This window comes from Euprymna scolopes, chromosome 23, assembly GCF_053919585.1.
Source record: "Euprymna scolopes isolate OS-2025 chromosome 23, ASM5391958v1, whole genome shotgun sequence".
Classification (NCBI taxonomy): domain Eukaryota; kingdom Metazoa; phylum Mollusca; class Cephalopoda; order Sepiida; family Sepiolidae; genus Euprymna; species Euprymna scolopes.
In genome coordinates, this window is record NC_136504.1 from 116121804 (window position 1) to 116140977 (window position 19174).

At 28.0% G+C, this 19174-nt stretch overlaps 1 protein-coding gene across 16 annotated transcripts in view; it reads right to left on the minus strand.

Moving 5' to 3' along the window:
- The window catches only part of LOC145246151 (pleckstrin homology domain-containing family A member 1-like), a 394476-nt gene that overhangs the window by 62838 nt on the left and 312464 nt on the right, over positions 1-19174 (minus strand). For all 16 annotated transcript variants that reach the window (XM_080108016.1, XM_080108017.1, XM_080108015.1 and 13 more), the window contains 2 exons: positions 4177-4222; positions 281-378 (listed from right to left, as the gene is read on the minus strand). In XM_080108016.1, coding sequence (XP_079964142.1) covers positions 281-378; positions 4177-4222 — 144 coding nt within the window. The remainder of the gene's footprint in view (positions 1-280; positions 379-4176; positions 4223-19174) is intronic.

Sequence of the window (19174 nt, forward strand, 5' to 3'; positions counted from 1 at the left end):
ATAAAGAACTTAAAAAAAACAAAAAATAAAAACAAAATGATAAAAAAATGATATAAAATAAGGTGATAAATGATAAAAAATAAGGTGATAAATGATAAAAAATAAATAAAAATAAATGATAAAACAAATGATAATAAAAATAAAATAAAAAAATTAAATAAATAAAAATAAAATGAATGAAATGATTTTATCATTGTATAAATTATAACATTAACACAAAAAACAAAAAAAAAAAACACCTTTACAAAAAAAATCTTTTTTTATGTAAATTAATACTTACAATAATTTTGCTGGCATTATTGAGGACATCAATCCACTTATTCATATCAGCCTGGTCCTCAGCCTGCAGGAAGAACCGTCGACCTGCGAAATTCACAACTGATAAAGGAATAATAAAAGAAAAGTTTACTTGTGATACAGAGATTGAACAAAATAATGAAAACAATTTGATTGGACAAAATAATGGAAACAATTTGATTGGACAAAATAATGGAAACAATTTGATTGGACAAAATAATGGAAACAATTTGATTGAACAAAATAATGAAAACAATTTGATTGGACAAAATAATGGAAACAATTTGATTGGACAAAATAATGGAAACAATTTGATTGGACAAAATAATGGAAACAATTTGATTGGACAAAATAATGAAAACAATTTGATTGGACAAAATAATGAAAACAATTTGATTGGACAAAATAATGGAAACAATTTGATTGGACAAAATAATGGAAACAATTTGATTGGACAAAATAATGGAAACAATTTGATTGGACAAAATAATGGAAACAATTTGATTGGACAAAATAATGGAAACAATTTGATTGGACAAAATAATGAAAACAATTTGATTGGACAAAATAATGGAAACAATTTGATTGGACAAAATAATGGAAACAATTTGATTGGACAAAATAATGGAAACAATTTGATTGGACAAAATAATGGAAACAATTTGATTGAACAAAATAATGAAAACAATTTGATTGGACAAAATAATGGAAACAATTTGATTGGACAAAATAATGGAAACAATTTGATTGGACAAAATAATGGAAACAATTTGATTGGACAAAATAATGGAAACAATTTGATTGGACAAAATAATGGAAACAATTTGGAATTTCCACGGGTCCTGCTCATTTTGGGGAAAATATTCTATTATATAAAGGACAGTTATGTGTGTGTGCATGTATATCCCGCTAAAAAAAAAAATCTGCAAAAAAAATCAGTTTCTTTTTAATCAGCGGTACTTTGGATCAATAATATGTAAAAAAATTTTTTTTTTTACATATTCATTCTTTGAGGATGAACTGGGCTAGGTTTCATCAGACTGGGATACATGACCGAAAACTGAATGACTTACATCATTTTTATTTTCAATACATTAAAACAAAATAGCTGAGAGGAGATGAAAGAGTGGTGAGAGAGAAGAGATAGAAGCAAAAGTTTTAACAGAAGATTAAACACTTTTTAGCTTTTTTTAATTTTATGTTTTTATAACACTAAATAGTGTTACCAGTAAATAAAATGATGAATAAAAAATGTAAAATCATTCCCAGACAACTTTTGCGTTGATCATTTTTTTTTTTTTTAACTTGGTCAACATTTTTAGGATGCTTACTGGGACCCCATATTATTTATTTATTATGATGTTCAGATGTTTTTATGAGCTCTACAACTTTTATATTGGGGCATTTTTTTTTCATGGTTTTATAAATAAACTAGCGGGAGGGGGGGGGCACCCGGCGTTGCCCGGGTGTTTGGAGGTGTGTATGATTTTGGATAAATCAAAATTCCGGTGGGGGGAGGGGGAGGGTCCAAAATAAATAAAAAAGTTTCGGTAGGTGAGTATGAGGATCGAACTCGAACCCTTGAGGCAAAGTTGGGAATTAAAGTGTTAAAAAAAAAAACGTGCGACGGGACTTAACTTTTGTTGGGTTTGTTTACCCAACTTTGACTGGTTTTTTTCCCCCAAGATGTTGGGGAGGGGGGTAACCAAGCTCCCCATTGTCCAGATTGAATAGCAACTGTCTGATATAAGGAGTTTGGCCCCACATTGATCAAAGCTGATTGCTTCTGGAGGTTTCCCGGCGCTATGCCGAGAACGCACCGTTTGAATTTAGTTTCGCTTTATTTATACTAAAAAGCAGGACAAACAGGCGACAGAGTGAAATAGCGTGAATCTCATAAAAGTCGGCATAAATAAATCTAGAGGCGACCCGCGTTCCCAAATCCTAGATATTATCTAGGGGATATATTAATATATAAGCAATCGTAACCCCCCCCCCCCCGGGGACCGTGTGTGAAAAAAGCCTTTGCGAGACATACATAAAATGGTCACACACATTTTGCCTATATATATATATATATATATATATAGAGAGAGAGAGAGATAAAACAAAAAATTAAAATAAAAATAAATTAAAAACAAATACAAAACCCACATAAGATAAAACTCAATATTGCATGTGGCAACACCAGGCCCAGGCTTATTTTAGTCATAATCCTGTTCCCATATGTAGAAATAACAGTGAGCTATTACACATGGTACATGTTTACAATAAAGAATGCTGATTAGTATTTGTTTTAATAACCAAATGTTTCTGGCACAATTTAAACATATATAATGTATTAATCAAAGTTCTGCCATCTTCCAACCACCTTATATTATTATACACAGTGTTAGAAAGAAAGTTGATTATTTTTTAATAGTCTTTCATTTGGATTATTTAATAATGGTGGATTTTAGAACTGGAAAGCACTGGACACAAGTGTCAAAAATTACAGAAAAGAAAATTATGCTTTACCAATGTTACTAATATATATAAAAATTATTATTTATTGTTTAAAACACTTTTCCATCCATTTTTTTTTAACTGATTGAGATATATGAATATTAGTGAATGCGAATGCTGGGGAAGCAATTTTTTCCCCAGCATTTTTTTATTTATTAATTGCTTAAAAATAATTTATCAAGTAGCATTAAAAATAGTAAAAAAAAAAGCTAAAATTTAAAAAAAAAGCTAAAATAAAAAAAAAGCTAAAAAAAAACAAAACCTAAAATAAAAAACTAAATTAAAAAAAAAAAAAACTAAATTAAAAAAAAAAAAAACTAAATTAAAAAAAAAAAAAACTAAATTAAAAAAAAAAAAAACTAAATTAAAAAAAAAAAAAACTAAATTAAAAAAAAAAAAAAAAATTAAAAAAAAACTAAATTAAAAAAACTAAATTAAAAAAAATTAAATAAAAAAAAATTAAATAAAAAAAAATTAAATAAAAAAAAATTAAATAAAAAAAAATTAAATAAAAAAAATTAAATAAAAAAAATTAAATAAAAAAAATTAAATAAAAAAAATTAAATAAAAAAAATTAAATAAAAAAAATTAAATAAAAAAAATTAAATAAAAAAAATTAAATAAAAAAAATTAAATAAAAAAAATTAAATAAAAAAAATTAAATAAAAAAAATTAAATAAAAAAAATTAAATAAAAAAAAATTAAATTAAAAAAAATTTAAAAAAATTAAAAAAATTAAATTAAAAAAAATTAAAAAAATTTTAAAAAAATTAAAAAAATTTAAAAAAAATTTAAAAAAATTAAAAAAAAATTAAAAAAAAATTTAAAAAAAATTAAAAAAAATTAAAAAAAAATTAAAAAAAAATTAAATTAAAAAAAAATTAAATTAAAAAAAAATTAAATTAAAAAAAAATTAAATTAAAAAAAAATTAAATTAAAAAAAAAATTAAATTAAAAAAAAATAAAAATAAAAATAAAAAAAAATAAAAATAAAAAAAAATTAAATTAAAAAAAAATTAAATTAAAAAAAAAATTAAATTAAAAAAATTAAATTAAAAAAAATTAAATTAAAAAAATTAAATTAAAATAAAAATTAAATTAAAAAAAACTAAAATTTAAAAAGCTAAAATAAAAAAGGTAAAATTTAAAAAAAAAAAGGATAAAATTTAAAAAAAAAAAAAAGGATAAAATTTAAAAAAAAAAAGGATAAAATTAAAAAAAAAAAAGGATAAAATTTAAGAAAAAAAAGGATAAAATTTAAAAAAAAAAAAGGATAAAATTTAAAAAAAAAAAAGATAAAATTAAAATAAAAAAAGGATAAAATTTAAAGATAAAATTAAAAAAAAAGAAATAGATGCTGTAAATGAAACTTACCAAAACAGAATTCCACTTTTGGTCGCAGCTTCCGAGCATCGCTCACCTAAAGAATAATAATAATAAAAAAAAAAAAAACATTAAACTTAAACAATCCAAATTAATATTAAGCAATTAAAAGTGCTTCAAAAACGTGTATCAAGTTTACCAATTATCCACCACGCACGTTTGAAAGTCAAACATCTGCCTGATGAGAGGAGGTCTTTAAACTCTCCGGCACGACATTCACAGGCAATATGAACTGAAAAAAGCTGCTGCAAAGAAGGTGGGTTCCCGCTATCATACTAGAAGTCTGAGAGTATCCTGTACTTCTACAATACATTCATCCATGCATGGAGTATTGTTGCCACATCTAGGCTGGTGCATCTACCACCAGCCTCTCCCTCTCGGATATGGTCCAAAAATGAGTTTTCAATCTAATGGTTCCCATTTTGTCAACTAATCTCCAACCCCTGTCTCATCACCACAATATTGCATCCCTGTGTCTGTTTTACAAGTATTTTAATGGAAATTGCTCTGAAGACCTTGCGCCCCCTTTATGTACATATCTCCGACAAACCTGCTGAGCAACAAAACCACACCCCCTTCACTGTACAGGTCCGTAAATGCCAGAAAGCTTTCTACTCTAATAGTTTCTTCTCGAACAGATAGACAAATCTCATTTAGCAAGTTTGCTATGCAACTTAAGAAAATGGATACCATTTTAACATCTAAACAGAAGAAAAAAGAATCGTTTTTAAAAAACTGGAATTGTGGTATTTTTCGGGGGGGGGTCCTTTATACTGATTGAATTAGACAACTCTGAACAAGTTGAACGTTCACGGCCTGTGCAGAGAACGCATACATACATGTTCAACGTCACAACGGATGGTAGTTTTGTTCTCACGAATGTGACGAAGTACTCTCTGGAGTATGCAAAGAGTTTTTTTTTTTTTTTTTGATTTATCATATGCGTAATGGCTATGCTAATGTTGGTTGCAGAGTCAGAGATTTCGGAAGGAGTCGGAATCGTAAAAATGCTACAATGCTACAAAGAATCAACAGTTTGAAAATCGGAAATCTTTAAAAATAAGGAGTCGGAGTCAGAATTTAAAAAAAATAGTTTGAATTAGATCTCACACTTTTCAATTCTGCAAACCTGATGTGAATTTAAAGGAGTATGGGGAGTCGAGTAAAATTATCTCTATTATATAAAAGGAACTGCGCGTGTGTGTGTGAAAATTCGTTCCCTATGGACTCAAAAATGGCTGGGCTGATTTTTATGAAATTTCACACAAAGCTACTTTATGTGCCTGGCAGTGTTCTCAAATAGGTTTTGTATTGGAATGTCTTCAATAAGTATCAATAATCGAAATGATCGGATTAAGGAATGAACAGGCGATTTTGATCAAAGTTAACACCTAATACAGCGTAACATCAAAAGTACATTTGAGAAGTTTTATTACCACACAAGCTGAAACGTCTGACATAAAATCAACAGTAGGTTATTTGATATAACATGGGCACATTCGAAATGAATGTTTCTCTTTAGAGCACAATTGAAGCATGATACTCGACTTTTCAAGCCAATATATATAAAAATAATTTTATAAATTAAACAGTAGGCTCTCTACAGTGCTGTGTAGACTACAATATATTGCGGACTAAGTCACTGCGGGGAGGCATATGAAACTTCCTCCTGGTGCACCAGAATGAGTCCCCGACTAGACCAGGCAATCAATCGATTGGATTAAAAAAAAAAAAAAAAAAAAGGACGATTTCACTGACAAAAAAAAAAGACATTTTGATCATGCAATCCCAGGCAATGTTGGGTCTCCCTGCTAGTTTTTAAATAGATCCCATACAAAGAAAATGGTAATGCAATATTAAAGATTAACTCAACATCTTAAAAAAAAAAAAATTTTTTTTTAGAGATTGAATTCCTTTAAATTAGTGAAGAATCATGTTGATATACCAGTTTTTATAATATCACTTAGGCTATATTGAATTCCTTTAAATTAGTGAAGAATCATGTTGATATACCAGTTTTTATAATATCACTTAGGCTATATTGAATTCCTTTAAATTAGTGAAGAATCATGTTGATATACCAGTTTTTATAATATCACTTAGGCTATATTGAATTCCTTTAAATTAGTGAAGAATCATGTTCATATACCAGTTTTTATAATATCACTTAAGCTATATTGAATTCCTTTAAATTAGTGAAGAATCATGTTGATATACCAGTTTTTATAATATCACTTAAGCTATATTGAATTCCTTTAAATTAGTGAAGAATCATGTTGATATACCAGTTTTTATAATATCACTTAAGCTATATTGAATTCCTTTAAATTAGTGAAGAATCATGTTGATATACCAGTTTTTATAATATCACTTAGGCTATATTGAATTCCTTTAAATTAGTGAAGAATCATGTTGATATACCAGTTTTTATAATATCACTTAGGCTATATTGAATTCCTTTAAATTAGTGAAGAATCATGTTGATATACCAGTTTTTATAATATCACTTAGGCTATATTGAATTCCTTTAAATTAGTGAAGAATCATGTTGATATACCAGTTTTTATAATATCACTTAAGCTATATTGAATTCCTTTAAATTAGTGAAGAATCATGTTGATATACCAGTTTTTATAATATCACTTAGGCTATATTGAATTCCTTTAAATTAGTGAAGAATCATGTTGATATACCAGTTTTTATAATATCACTTAAGCTATATTGAATTCCTTTAAATTAGTGAAGAATCATGTTCATATACCAGTTTTTATAATATCACTTAAGCTATATTGAATTCCTTTAAATTAGTGAAGAATCATGTTGATTTACCAGTTTTTATAATATCACTTAAGCTATATTGAATTCCTTTAAATTAGTGAAGAATCATGTTGATATACCAGTTTTTATAATATCACTTAAGCTATATTGAATTCCTTTAAATTAGTGAAGAATCATGTTCATATACCAGTTTTTATAATATCACTTAGGCTATATTGAATTCCTTTAAATTAGTGAAGAATCATGTTGATATACCAGTTTTTATAATATCACTTAGGCTATATTGAATTCCTTTAAATTAGTGAAGAATCATGTTGATATACCAGTTTTTATAATATCACTTAGGCTATATTGAATTCCTTTAAATTAGTGAAGAATCATGTTCATATACCAGTTTTTATAATATCACTTAGGCTATATTGAATTCCTTTAAATTAGTGAAGAATCATGTTGATATACCAGTTTTTATAATATCACTTAGGCTATATTGAATTCCTTTAAATTAGTGGAGAATCATGTTGATTTACCAGTTTTTATAATATCACTTAGGCTATATTGAATTCCTTTAAATTAGTGAAGAATCATGTTCATATACCAGTTTTTATAATATCACTTAGGCTATATTGAATTCCTTTAAATTAGTGAAGAATCATGTTGATATACCAGTTTTTATAATATCACTTAAGCTATATTGAATTCCTTTAAATTAGTGAAGAATCATGTTCATATACCAGTTTTTATAATATCACTTAAGCTATATTGAATTCCTTTAAATTAGTGAAGAATCATGTTGATATACCAGTTTTTATAATATCACTTAAGCTATATTGAATTCCTTTAAATTAGTGAAGAATCATGTTGATATACCAGTTTTTATAATATCACTTAAGCTATATTGAATTCCTTTAAATTAGTGAAGAATCATGTTGATATACCAGTTTTTATAATATCACTTAGGCTATATTGAATTCCTTTAAATTAGTGAAGAATCATGTTCATATACCAGTTTTTATAATATCACTTAAGCTATATTGAATTCCTTTAAATTAGTGAAGAATCATGTTGATATACCAGTTTTTATAATATCACTTAAGCTATATTGAATTCCTTTAAATTAGTGAAGAATCATGTTGATATACCAGTTTTTATAATATCACTTAAGCTATATTGAATTCCTTTAAATTAGTGAAGAATCATGTTCATATACCAGTTTTTATAATATCACTTAAGCTATATTGAATTCCTTTAAATTAGTGAAGAATCATGTTGATATACCAGTTTTTATAATATCACTTAAGCTATATTGAATTCCTTTAAATTAGTGAAGAATCATGTTGATATACCAGTTTTTATAATATCACTTAAGCTATATTGAATTCCTTTAAATTAGTGAAGAATCATGTTCATATACCAGTTTTTATAATATCACTTAAGCTATATTGAATTCCTTTAAATTAGTGAAGAATCATGTTGATATACCAGTTTTTATAATATCACTTAAGCTATATTGAATTCCTTTAAATTAGTGAAGAATCATGTTGATATACCAGTTTTTATAATATCACTTAAGCTATATTGAATTCCTTTAAATTAGTGAAGAATCATGTTCATATACCAGTTTTTATAATATCACTTAAGCTATATTGAATTCCTTTAAATTAGTGAAGAATCATGTTGATATACCAGTTTTTATAATATCACTTAAGCTATATTGAATTCCTTTAAATTAGTGAAGAATCATGTTGATATACCAGTTTTTATAATATCACTTAAGCTATATTGAATTCCTTTAAATTAGTGAAGAATCATGTTGATATACCAGTTTTTATAATATCACTTAAGCTATATTGAATTCCTTTAAATTAGTGAAGAATCATGTTGATATACCAGTTTTTATAATATCACTTAAGCTATATTGAATTCCTTTAAATTAGTGAAGAATCATGTTGATATACCAGTTTTTATAATATCACTTAAGCTATATTGAATTCCTTTAAATTAGTGAAGAATCATGTTCATATACCAGTTTTTATAATATCACTTAAGCTATATTGAATTCCTTTAAATTAGTGAAGAATCATGTTGATATACCAGTTTTTATAATATCACTTAGGCTATATTGAATTCCTTTAAATTAGTGAAGAATCATGTTGATATACCAGTTTTTATAATATCACTTAGGCTATATTGAATTCCTTTAAATTAGTGAAGAATCATGTTGATATACCAGTTTTTATAATATCACTTAAGCTATAGTGAATTCCTTTAAATTAGTGAAGAATCATGTTCATATACCAGTTTTTATAATATCACTTAAGCTATATTTAATTCCTTTAAATTAGTGAAGAATCATGTTCATATACCAGTTTTTATAATATCACTTAAGCTATATTGAATTCCTTTAAATTAGTGAAGAATCATGTTGATATACCAGTTTTTATAATATCACTTAAGCTATATTGAGCCTGTTCAGTATCAGATGAGTGACTATTTGGGAATCCCAGGAGCTGAAGGTACCTTTAGCAAATATTTTGTATAAACTGCTAAACCGCACATATAACAACGCGATAGAACAATCGCTCTCTGGGAAATAAATTTTGTTTAAACACGTGGCAAAGCTCTCTGGAATATGCGCTAAAGATAGCAGTGTTTATTATTTTTTAATTATTTACTGTAGACTTAATGGAAATGCTATGGTAACCAGGGTTGCAGAGGCGGAGTTGCAAGTTTAGGAATAAGTGACTCAAGAATGCTTGGAGTCAGACTGAAAATTCAAACTATTTAAACTAAATATTGGAAAACTTTAAAAATAAGGAGCTTTTTTTTTTTTTTTTTTTTTTTTTTTACTGGAACTCGCTCCAGGCAAGACAAAGCCACTTGATGTAAGGAGCTTACAAAACATTTTGATACAGAAAACAGCAATTCTTTCCCCTCTATCAGAAACATCACTTGAGGAATGTGAGTACTGAAGGACAAAATAAGAGAAGCGAGAGTTGAAAGGCTGCCGACAGTAAACTCAATTCCTATTTTCTACTCTCCTAAATTTTGAGAATCCTAGGAATTGAACCCTGTACCTTTTGACTCTGCAACCCTGGTGCTAACTATGAGGGTGGGGACAAGTAGAATTATTAAATAGATCCCATTCAAATAGAATGTCAATACGGCATTTAAAAATGCATCTAAAAAAATAAAAATAAAAGAAACGTAGAGATTATTTAATTCTTTTTTATAACACTTGCCTAATTCAAACTGCTGCTGCTGCTGCTGCTGCTGCTTCTACTGCTAAAGCTCACTTTATAACTGCGTCACTTGTGTGCTATGGAGAAAATAACCTTTCTGTCTAAACCCTGTCAGCACAAAGCAATGACAACGACGCATAAGAATTAAGGAACAGAATATAATGTTCAACTTTGTTCATCACATGACATCCCCAACTTGCTCCTCATCTCCAATTTTCATTCATGGATGCACATCTTTAGACTATGCAGCATCTGAGTCAGATGAAATCAAAAGAATATTCGGAGGAAGGGAGAGAGGGGAGTAACAGACGGACGGTGGGGAAGAAGGGAGTATGTTGGTGATAAAAAGAGTATTTAAAAGACATGTCTGTATATTGAAGCTTGCATGTCACAATGGACATTCTGTTAACTTCTATGTACAGCATAATTAGTTCTTCCCGAAATAAACGTTGCGCAAATTCAGACTAAAACATAAAAAATCATTTTTATTTAAAAGAAAAAAAATTGCTAAAAATATTTGTAAAATATTTCTTATTTATAATACTTTTCAATAAAATAAACTGAAATCATAAACATGAAAAAACTATATGAAGAAAAAAAAAACTATAAAGAAAAAAAAACTATAAAGAAAAAAAAACTATAAAGAAAAAAAAACTATAAAGAAAAAAAAACTATAAAGAAAAAAAAACTATAAAGAAAAAAAAACTATAAAGAAAAAAAACTATAAAGAAAAAAAACTATAAAGAAAAAAAAACTATAAAGAAAAAAAAACTATAAAGAAAAAAAAACTATAAAGAAAAAAAAACTATAAAGAAAAAAAAACTATAAAGAAAAAAACTATACGAAGAAAACTATACAAAAAAAATTATAAATACAAAAAAAATTATAAATACAAAAAAAATTATAAATACAAAAAAAATTATAAATACAAAAAAAATTATAAATACAAAAAAAATTATAAATACAAAAAAAATTATAAATACAAAAAAAATTATAAATACAAAAAAAATTATAAATACAAAAAAAATTAAATACAAAAAAAATTATAAATACAAAAAAAATTATAAATACAAAAAAAAATATAAATACAAAAAAAAATATAAATACAAAAAAAATTATAAATACAAAAAAAATTATAAATACAAAAAAAATTATAAATACAAAAAAAATTATAAATACAAAAAAAAATATAAATACAAAAAAATTATAAATACAAAAAAAATTATAAATACAAAAAATTATAAATACAAAAAAAAAATTATAAATACAAAAAAAAAATTATAAATACAAAAAAAAAATTATAAATACAAAAAAAAAATTATAAATACAAAAAAGAAAAACGCTTAAAAAGTCAAATTCATGAAATTTAGCTTTAAAACAGCCAATCTGGCAACCCTAAAGAAGAATATGATAGTGACCACCCTTTGATGCAGCCTTGTTTTTGAATATCATTATAATATTAGATCCAGAAAAATATCAGCTTTATCTAAACATTTGTTGATTAAATATATTTCTTATTGCATAGAATTTCACACAATATGCTAATAATATTATTAGACTAGTATGATTCATCGCATGATAAACGAGAAAATTTGTTCAAATTAAATTGTAGAAATTAATTAGATTTGTTAACATTCATAAATTTGTTCAAATTAAATTGTAGAAATTAATTAAATTTGTTAACATTCATAAATTTGTTCAAATTAAATTGTAGAAATTAATTAAATTTGTTAACATTCATAAATTTGTTCAAATTAAATTGTAGAAATTAATTAGATTTGTTAACATTCATAAATTTGTTCAAATTAAATTGTAGAAATTAATTAAATTTGTTAACATTCATAAATTTGTTCAAATTAAATTGTAGAAATTCTTTAGATTTGTTAACATTCATAAATTTGTTCAAATTAAATTGTAGAAATTAATTAGATTTGTTAACATTCATAAATTTGTTCAAATTAAATTGTAGAAATTCTTTAGATTTGTTAACATTCATAAATTTGTTCAAATTAAATTGTAGAAATTCTTTAGATTTGTTAACATTCATAAATTTGTTCAAATTAAATTGTAGAAATTCTTTAGATTTGTTAACATTCATAAATTTGTTCAAATTAAATTGTAGAAATTAATTAGATTTGTTAACATTCATAAATTTGTTCAAATTAAATTGTAGAAATTCTTTAGATTTGTTAACATTCACAAATGCTTAACGAACAAGACAATTATTCAGTAACAAAACAGAATGAAACCAAACAAAAACAAAATAGGGCTGTTTAGAATCCTGCCAATGAAAATTTTTTATAATTTACATACTTGTGATAAAATAAAGATATCATATTCCAAAAAGCATGTAAATTGGTCCAGCGGTTTTAATTTTAAAATAAGAATCAAATTTTATGAGTAACTTAAAATGGCTTTCTTGTCTTCTATTTTAAGATCAATCTAAAAAGAAATAAAAAAGATAACTCAACAATAAGTCAAACAAGCAATATTTATGCTATAATGCCTACAAATTCTTATAAATCGTTTAAAAATAATTTTCTTCATAAAAATAAAACTACTTGATCAATTTATGTGATTTTTTTTACACATGATACTTTTGATCTGTCACGGATATGTACAATTTTTCCAATCTTTCTTTATTTTTGGTTTTTAATATAGGTTAAGTTCTGGACAAGGACCACAAAGTAATTATTTTTTATTGTTTCCCCGAAGGTTACAACATGGTAATCTTCAAGTTCAGCAAGAACAAATACTTGTCAATCAAATTTGGGTCATTCCAAATATCATTTTCAATCCTCTCAAAGTGTTGTTCATCATTCAACTGATAATATATCCACTAAAATCCTTATCCTTGAGTGCCTTTTAGCCCTGATTAGCAGGGAGACCCAACATTGTCTGCGATTGAATGATGATTAACGAACGTTTCACCCTACCATTTCTTTTGTCATCAAAATCGGTGAAATCGACCATTTTTCAATCAAATCAACTGATTGCTTGCTCTAGTTGGAAACCCATCGTGGTGCACCGGGAGTAATTTTCACATGTCTTACTAAGTGACAGTCCACAATATATTGTAGCATACATTGCACTGTAGAGAACCTACTGTTGATTTTATAAAATTTTTTTTTATATAAAATGGCTTGAATTAAAGTTTAAAATGAAAAACAAAAGTTTCATGCTTCAATTGTGCTCTAAACAGAAACATTAATTTCGAATGCGCCCGTCATATCAAAGAACCTACTGTTTATTTTATATGTTGGTCCTTTCTGCTTGTGAAGTGATAAAACTTCTCAAATGCACTTGTGATGTTAGGCTGTATAAGGTGTTAACTTTCGTCTAAATTGTCTGTTCCTTCTTTGATCAGATTTTGATAAACGATACTTATTGAAGACATTCCGATACAAAACCTATCTAAGAACACTGCCAGGCACAAAATGTACCTTTGTGTGAAATGTCATAAAAATCGGCCCAGCTGTTTTCGAGTCCATAGAGAACAAACTCAAATACACAAGGTTCCTTTTATCTAATAGTGTTGGGATAATTAATCGGAATCAGAAATCTGAATTTTTGGGAGGTATTGGAATCGGTATTAGAAAAATTTGTGCCTATTTTCGGATACCAAAAACGATTTCTTTCATTATCTTTTTTTTTTAAATTTTTATTTTTTTATTTTTTTATTTTGCTGGAAGTAATTTAAAATAACTATTTATTGATTTTAAACTACCAACAAAGCTAAAATCTATAGATCACCCCCCCCCAACCCCACAAGTGTCTTTTTACATTTGAAAAAAAAAAAAAAAATATGCACATTTGTTTTTACGGTAATTGGGGTAAAAATAATTTTATAGTTAAATATTTATAGATTTATAAAGAATCGGAATCGGTAATTGTATTGAAATATTCTTCCAGATTCTATACTAAATGTACAGAATCTGGAAGAATATTGAAATCGTCCCATCACTAGAGATAAATGGTGACTAATATATAACAAGATTAAAAATAATTTAAGCAAAGTATTTCTATAAAATTAGTCTAACATGATTCAGCAAATGAGAAGAAAAAAAATCTTCCAAAAAAGCATTCTTAATTAAATTGTAGAAATTCTCTTCAAAATATGCTGCGTTAAGACTAACAGTGCCATTCACTACATTCTGAATGAAGAATACCAGCATTCCATCAGTAACACAAAACTTGATGCTGTCTACCCTTCCCTCTCTAACCTAACCCTCTGCTCTGGAGCAAGGATAGTCTGCAACCTCTCTCAAAGAGGATAGCTTCAGCCGAGAACTAAGAATCTTTTTAGTTTTTATTTATTTACTTCCATTTAGAACGTGAAAAAAAACCATTGTTCTTTTTTAACAATAAAAATAAAAACGTACTACACAAAGTTAAATTCTGCCAAACTTTAAAATGTTACACAGTGGAACCTCTAGATACGAAGTTAATTGGTTCCGGTTTGGCTTTCATATCTTAGAAATTTTCGTATTCTGAAAGGCATTGTTTTACATGCAAATCATCGGTATTTGTACAGTTTAATCAAGACATTAAAAAAATGAAAATATCGAGAAAAAAAAAAAAAAAAAAAAAAAAAAAAAAAAAAATTGTACATATCCGTTTTCTCCGAAAAAAAAAAATTTTTCACTTAATTTGATAGAGTATTTTTTTATTTATTTATTTATTTTTTTTTTTTTACAGCGGAAAAACACGTTTTTATGACAGCATGCTCAAGGTAGCCATGTTTGGATTTTTTTAACACTCCGCGAGGAGATAACTAGGCCTAAAGCGCTGACACCCACTCCCATGTTTAATGATAGCTTTTCTTCTTAAAAATCGAAACATGGCTACGTTTTGATCTGTATCATAAATTGTTTTTTTTTGACGTAGAAAAAAAAAAAAAAAAATCTACTTGATCAAATAAAGTGAAATATTTTTTCCGGAGAACTTCATTCCATAACGGTTACATATAACATTTTTTCAATATTTTTATTTTTTAATGTCTCGATTAAACTATACAAGTAGCAAATCGTCTAATCTGTTTCAAGCCCTACGAAAACACTCATTTCATTTTATAATAAGAGTAAAACCAGAATGAAATAAGAGCCAAATAGTACCTAACCGTTAATACCTTCTTTCATATCTATAGGTTACACTGTATTTGCATACTTAGATTCCTTATATATAGTCTTTGAAGTTTTTAACCTTTAAAACTATACAAAAAAAATATTTTTTATCATTCGTTAGAAAACCATCTAGTCAGTAAGTCATTTAATCACCTGCAATCACTGCATCAACTCGCTCTCGAATTTACTATAATACCAATAATTTATTTTTAAACGGATCATCAGTTGTTTACCATGAAACACTGTTTCGGGGATTTAAAAACAAAACAGTATATTACATCATGGCTCCCCAGTAGTGTTGATCAAACACCACCACCCTTAATCTTAGGGAGAAGACATGTTACAAACATTTGATCCAATTTCCTATTCTTAATTGCAATTATATATATATATATATATATATATATATATATATATATATATATGTGTGTGTGTGTGTGTATGTGTGTGTGTGTGTGTGTGTGTGTGTGACATTGCCTGTGTCTGTGTGAGGAACGGTCTACCAAACTACTGTCAATTTTGGGTATACAGGCTTGAAACTTGATATATAGAGGATTTGGACCTGTAGAATAATTTGATTCGGCTTTTAGTTGGTAAAAATAGTTGCTAAGGAGTTAAAATTGAACAAAAAAAATGGAATTTAGCAGGCAAGTCAAGTAAACGTATTTCTATGCATGCGCAAATATACATTTATGCTTAACGACTTAAATCTTTATGGTCTAGATATGCATACGTACTTAGCTCAGATGATAACTGATAATGCTGGAGTGTTACATGTTCTGGTTTCAATTCTAGCTGATGGCACCCAAGTCATTTTTCTTTAACTTTTGAAATCACTACTGAATATTTCGTAGGTACAATATAATAATCAATGAATATTGGTTCCATAATACCAAATCTGCACGAATTAAAATATATTCAAGCATATTTTACGACCAGGCAACGAGAGAGGGGGGGCACTACTACATATTGGATGCAATATAATAAGTAATAATTAAGGGACAATATAAAAATATGAAATCTGCCTGAATTAAAGTGTATTTCACAACCAGGCAATGCCAGGCGGTATGCTTGTCTTACATATAAAGTTATCTTGACGGATTTTCAAAGTCAGACTTAAATAGTTATCCATTTGACATATCAATACTTGATTCAGACTAGCCAATATTTTTTTTCCTTCCATTAAACTATTTGTACAAATATATTTGTTGTGACAATGTAAGTTTTGAATTCCTTGTTGCCATTGTTGCGGCCTTGCAATCCGGTAATAATCCAAGACGAACACAGCCGTATAATTTACAAAAAAGTGTATTAACAAAAGCATGTTACAGAAGTACACGTCATGATTCCGGGGACATAACCGCTACGAATCACTGCCATAATATTTAGATGCAACTATTTATTGTCTCTGGGCAAGTTCATTTGTACCTGTAATGGGTAGATCAGCTTATCCCATATTTTATTTTGCTTCAGTTTTTTTCTTAAAATACATATTCCAGCTAAGAAAACAAAAACCCAAACCCATCTATTACTTAAAATGCATCCAGAAAAATATAGCTATATTTTTAAGAGTAACATAAAAAATACTGTACTTCAAATTTAAATTCTACTTAATATGCACACTTCGAAATTACTGTTAAATTTTTAAAATATGTAGTAGTGTACACCTGCAAATCAAAAACAACAAAGAAATATGCTCTGCAAGTGTTCACAATAGTATTAAAGTGTAGTATCTGTTTTTCAGATGCTGCACTTCAATTTTTTGTTCTCTGTTAGGGGAGGAGAAATCCTTCACAACTGAGACAATTTTTATTTTTGTTCCTTTTCTCCACGTTAAAAAACAACCCTGGTGTCTAACTCTGTCCCATGGGGAGGCATTGTAAATAGGAACAATTATCTCGGTAATTTAATTTTTCATATATAAATTATCATTTCTGATGACCTAAAGAAAAAAAAACACCAAGAGATGAATTTTAATTTAAAATGAAGGGTTTATTTCCAAATTTATATCAAATGGCAAGGGTTGCCAGACTTATTGTTTTTTCGTTTCCCCTCATTACTTGAAATTTTCTTTTTTCTCAACACAGGAATCACCACTTACCAAGGCCTGGAGGCCACTCGAGGATAAGGGTCAATGGGTATACATTAGTCAATGTGATTATAGCGTAGTAAACATGAGTAGTGGGAATTTTCTAAATTGGATTACCTAGGGAGACGGTTCAAGAACTTGTTTATGTTGGACTTAAAAACAATCAGATCGTAGTCAGCTGGAAAGCAGGCAATCAGAAGAGTTCCACAGGCGTGCAGTTCTAAGAAAGAAGCTTTGTTCATGGAATCTACATTTAGGTTTAGGCACAGATAAAGAGTAGGGGGAATTATTGATAGTGGTTTTGGCTAGACGAGTGTTTTTCATGAAAGTTTGGTGAGGGGGGACCATAGATTGGAGTTCCGATGACCACTTGCCATGAAAAAATAAAGCAGAGACAGGCTCGCAATGTCACTTCTGTGGGAAAGAGATTGCAGGGAAGAGAAACGGGCATCACCCCCACTAAGTTACGAAGTCTATTTTGAACTCTGTCAAGGCAGGATAAACTATTTCTAGCAGCTATGCCCAGATATGGCAACAGCACTCCATCGTTGGGCGTACCTGGCTTTTATATAGATAGAGAATTGCATCAGGAGCGAGATATCTTCTGGAGCGGTAGAAGGATCCCACCATTTTTCCAGCGACCTTGGCAATGGATTTGATATACGTGTTCCATTTCAGATCAAGAGTAAAGGTCAAACCCAGAAGCTTGTCAAAACATGAAGCCTCCCCAAGACGAGAGCCGTTTACGTCAATTGATGTTAGATGGGCATCAGAGCGTTGATGTAAAAAATAGAAACTTGGTTTTAGATGCATTAAAAGTAACCAGCCGCCTCTTTCCCCATTGTACCACATGCTCAAGATCGGAGGAGAGAGAATCGGAGAGAATTTGGTCATTTACGGTCTTTGATATGCTTCCATAGATTGTAGTGTCGTTAGCATAAATGTCTACGAATGATGTAAGGATGTGATTTGGAAGATCATTAATGTGGATCAGGAAGAGAGTTGGGCTCAGGATGGACCCCTGAAGGACTCCAGCATTAATACTGATTTATGCCTATCAACCACTACTCTTATGAACCTATCAGAGAGAAATGATTTAATAATTAAGATATTTCCAGCTATACCGTAGCTGGAGATCTTGTGAAGTAAACCTTTATATCATACCTTATCAAAGGCCTTTGATATGTCAAGAGCAATTGCCCTAGAGAGTAAGCCTCAGTCAAGAGATTTGCTAATCCTATGAGATAACTGTAAGCACGTCTGCTGTATATCTAGCAGAATGGAAACCATATCACATGCCACTAAGAAGGTTATTTTTGCTGAGATGGTGGACTACTTCTCTATTTAACAGATTCCAGCAGCTTACTCATGACGCACAGGAGACATTGGTCTGTACTGAGAGGGAGATGAGCGATCACCTGAACGCTTAAATACAGGGCATACTGATGAGATTTTCCAAGGTGTTGGAAGCATTTCTCCTTAAGACAACGCTTAAATAACTTTAACTGGAATGCCGTCAGAGCCAGTTGCTTTACTGGAATCAAGGTTTTTGATTAGCTTAGCAACATCACGTACAGATATTTGTATGTCGCATAGAATGTTCTAGAAAAAAAAACAAAAAAACTTTGTTTTTACTTTCTAACTTTTGTTTGATAAGATGGACTTATATTTATTCATGTACAGACAAATATACATTGGTATTTATTATAGAGTTGATTTCATAATTATTGAAAATGTCACAAATTGAATAATTCTTTAAT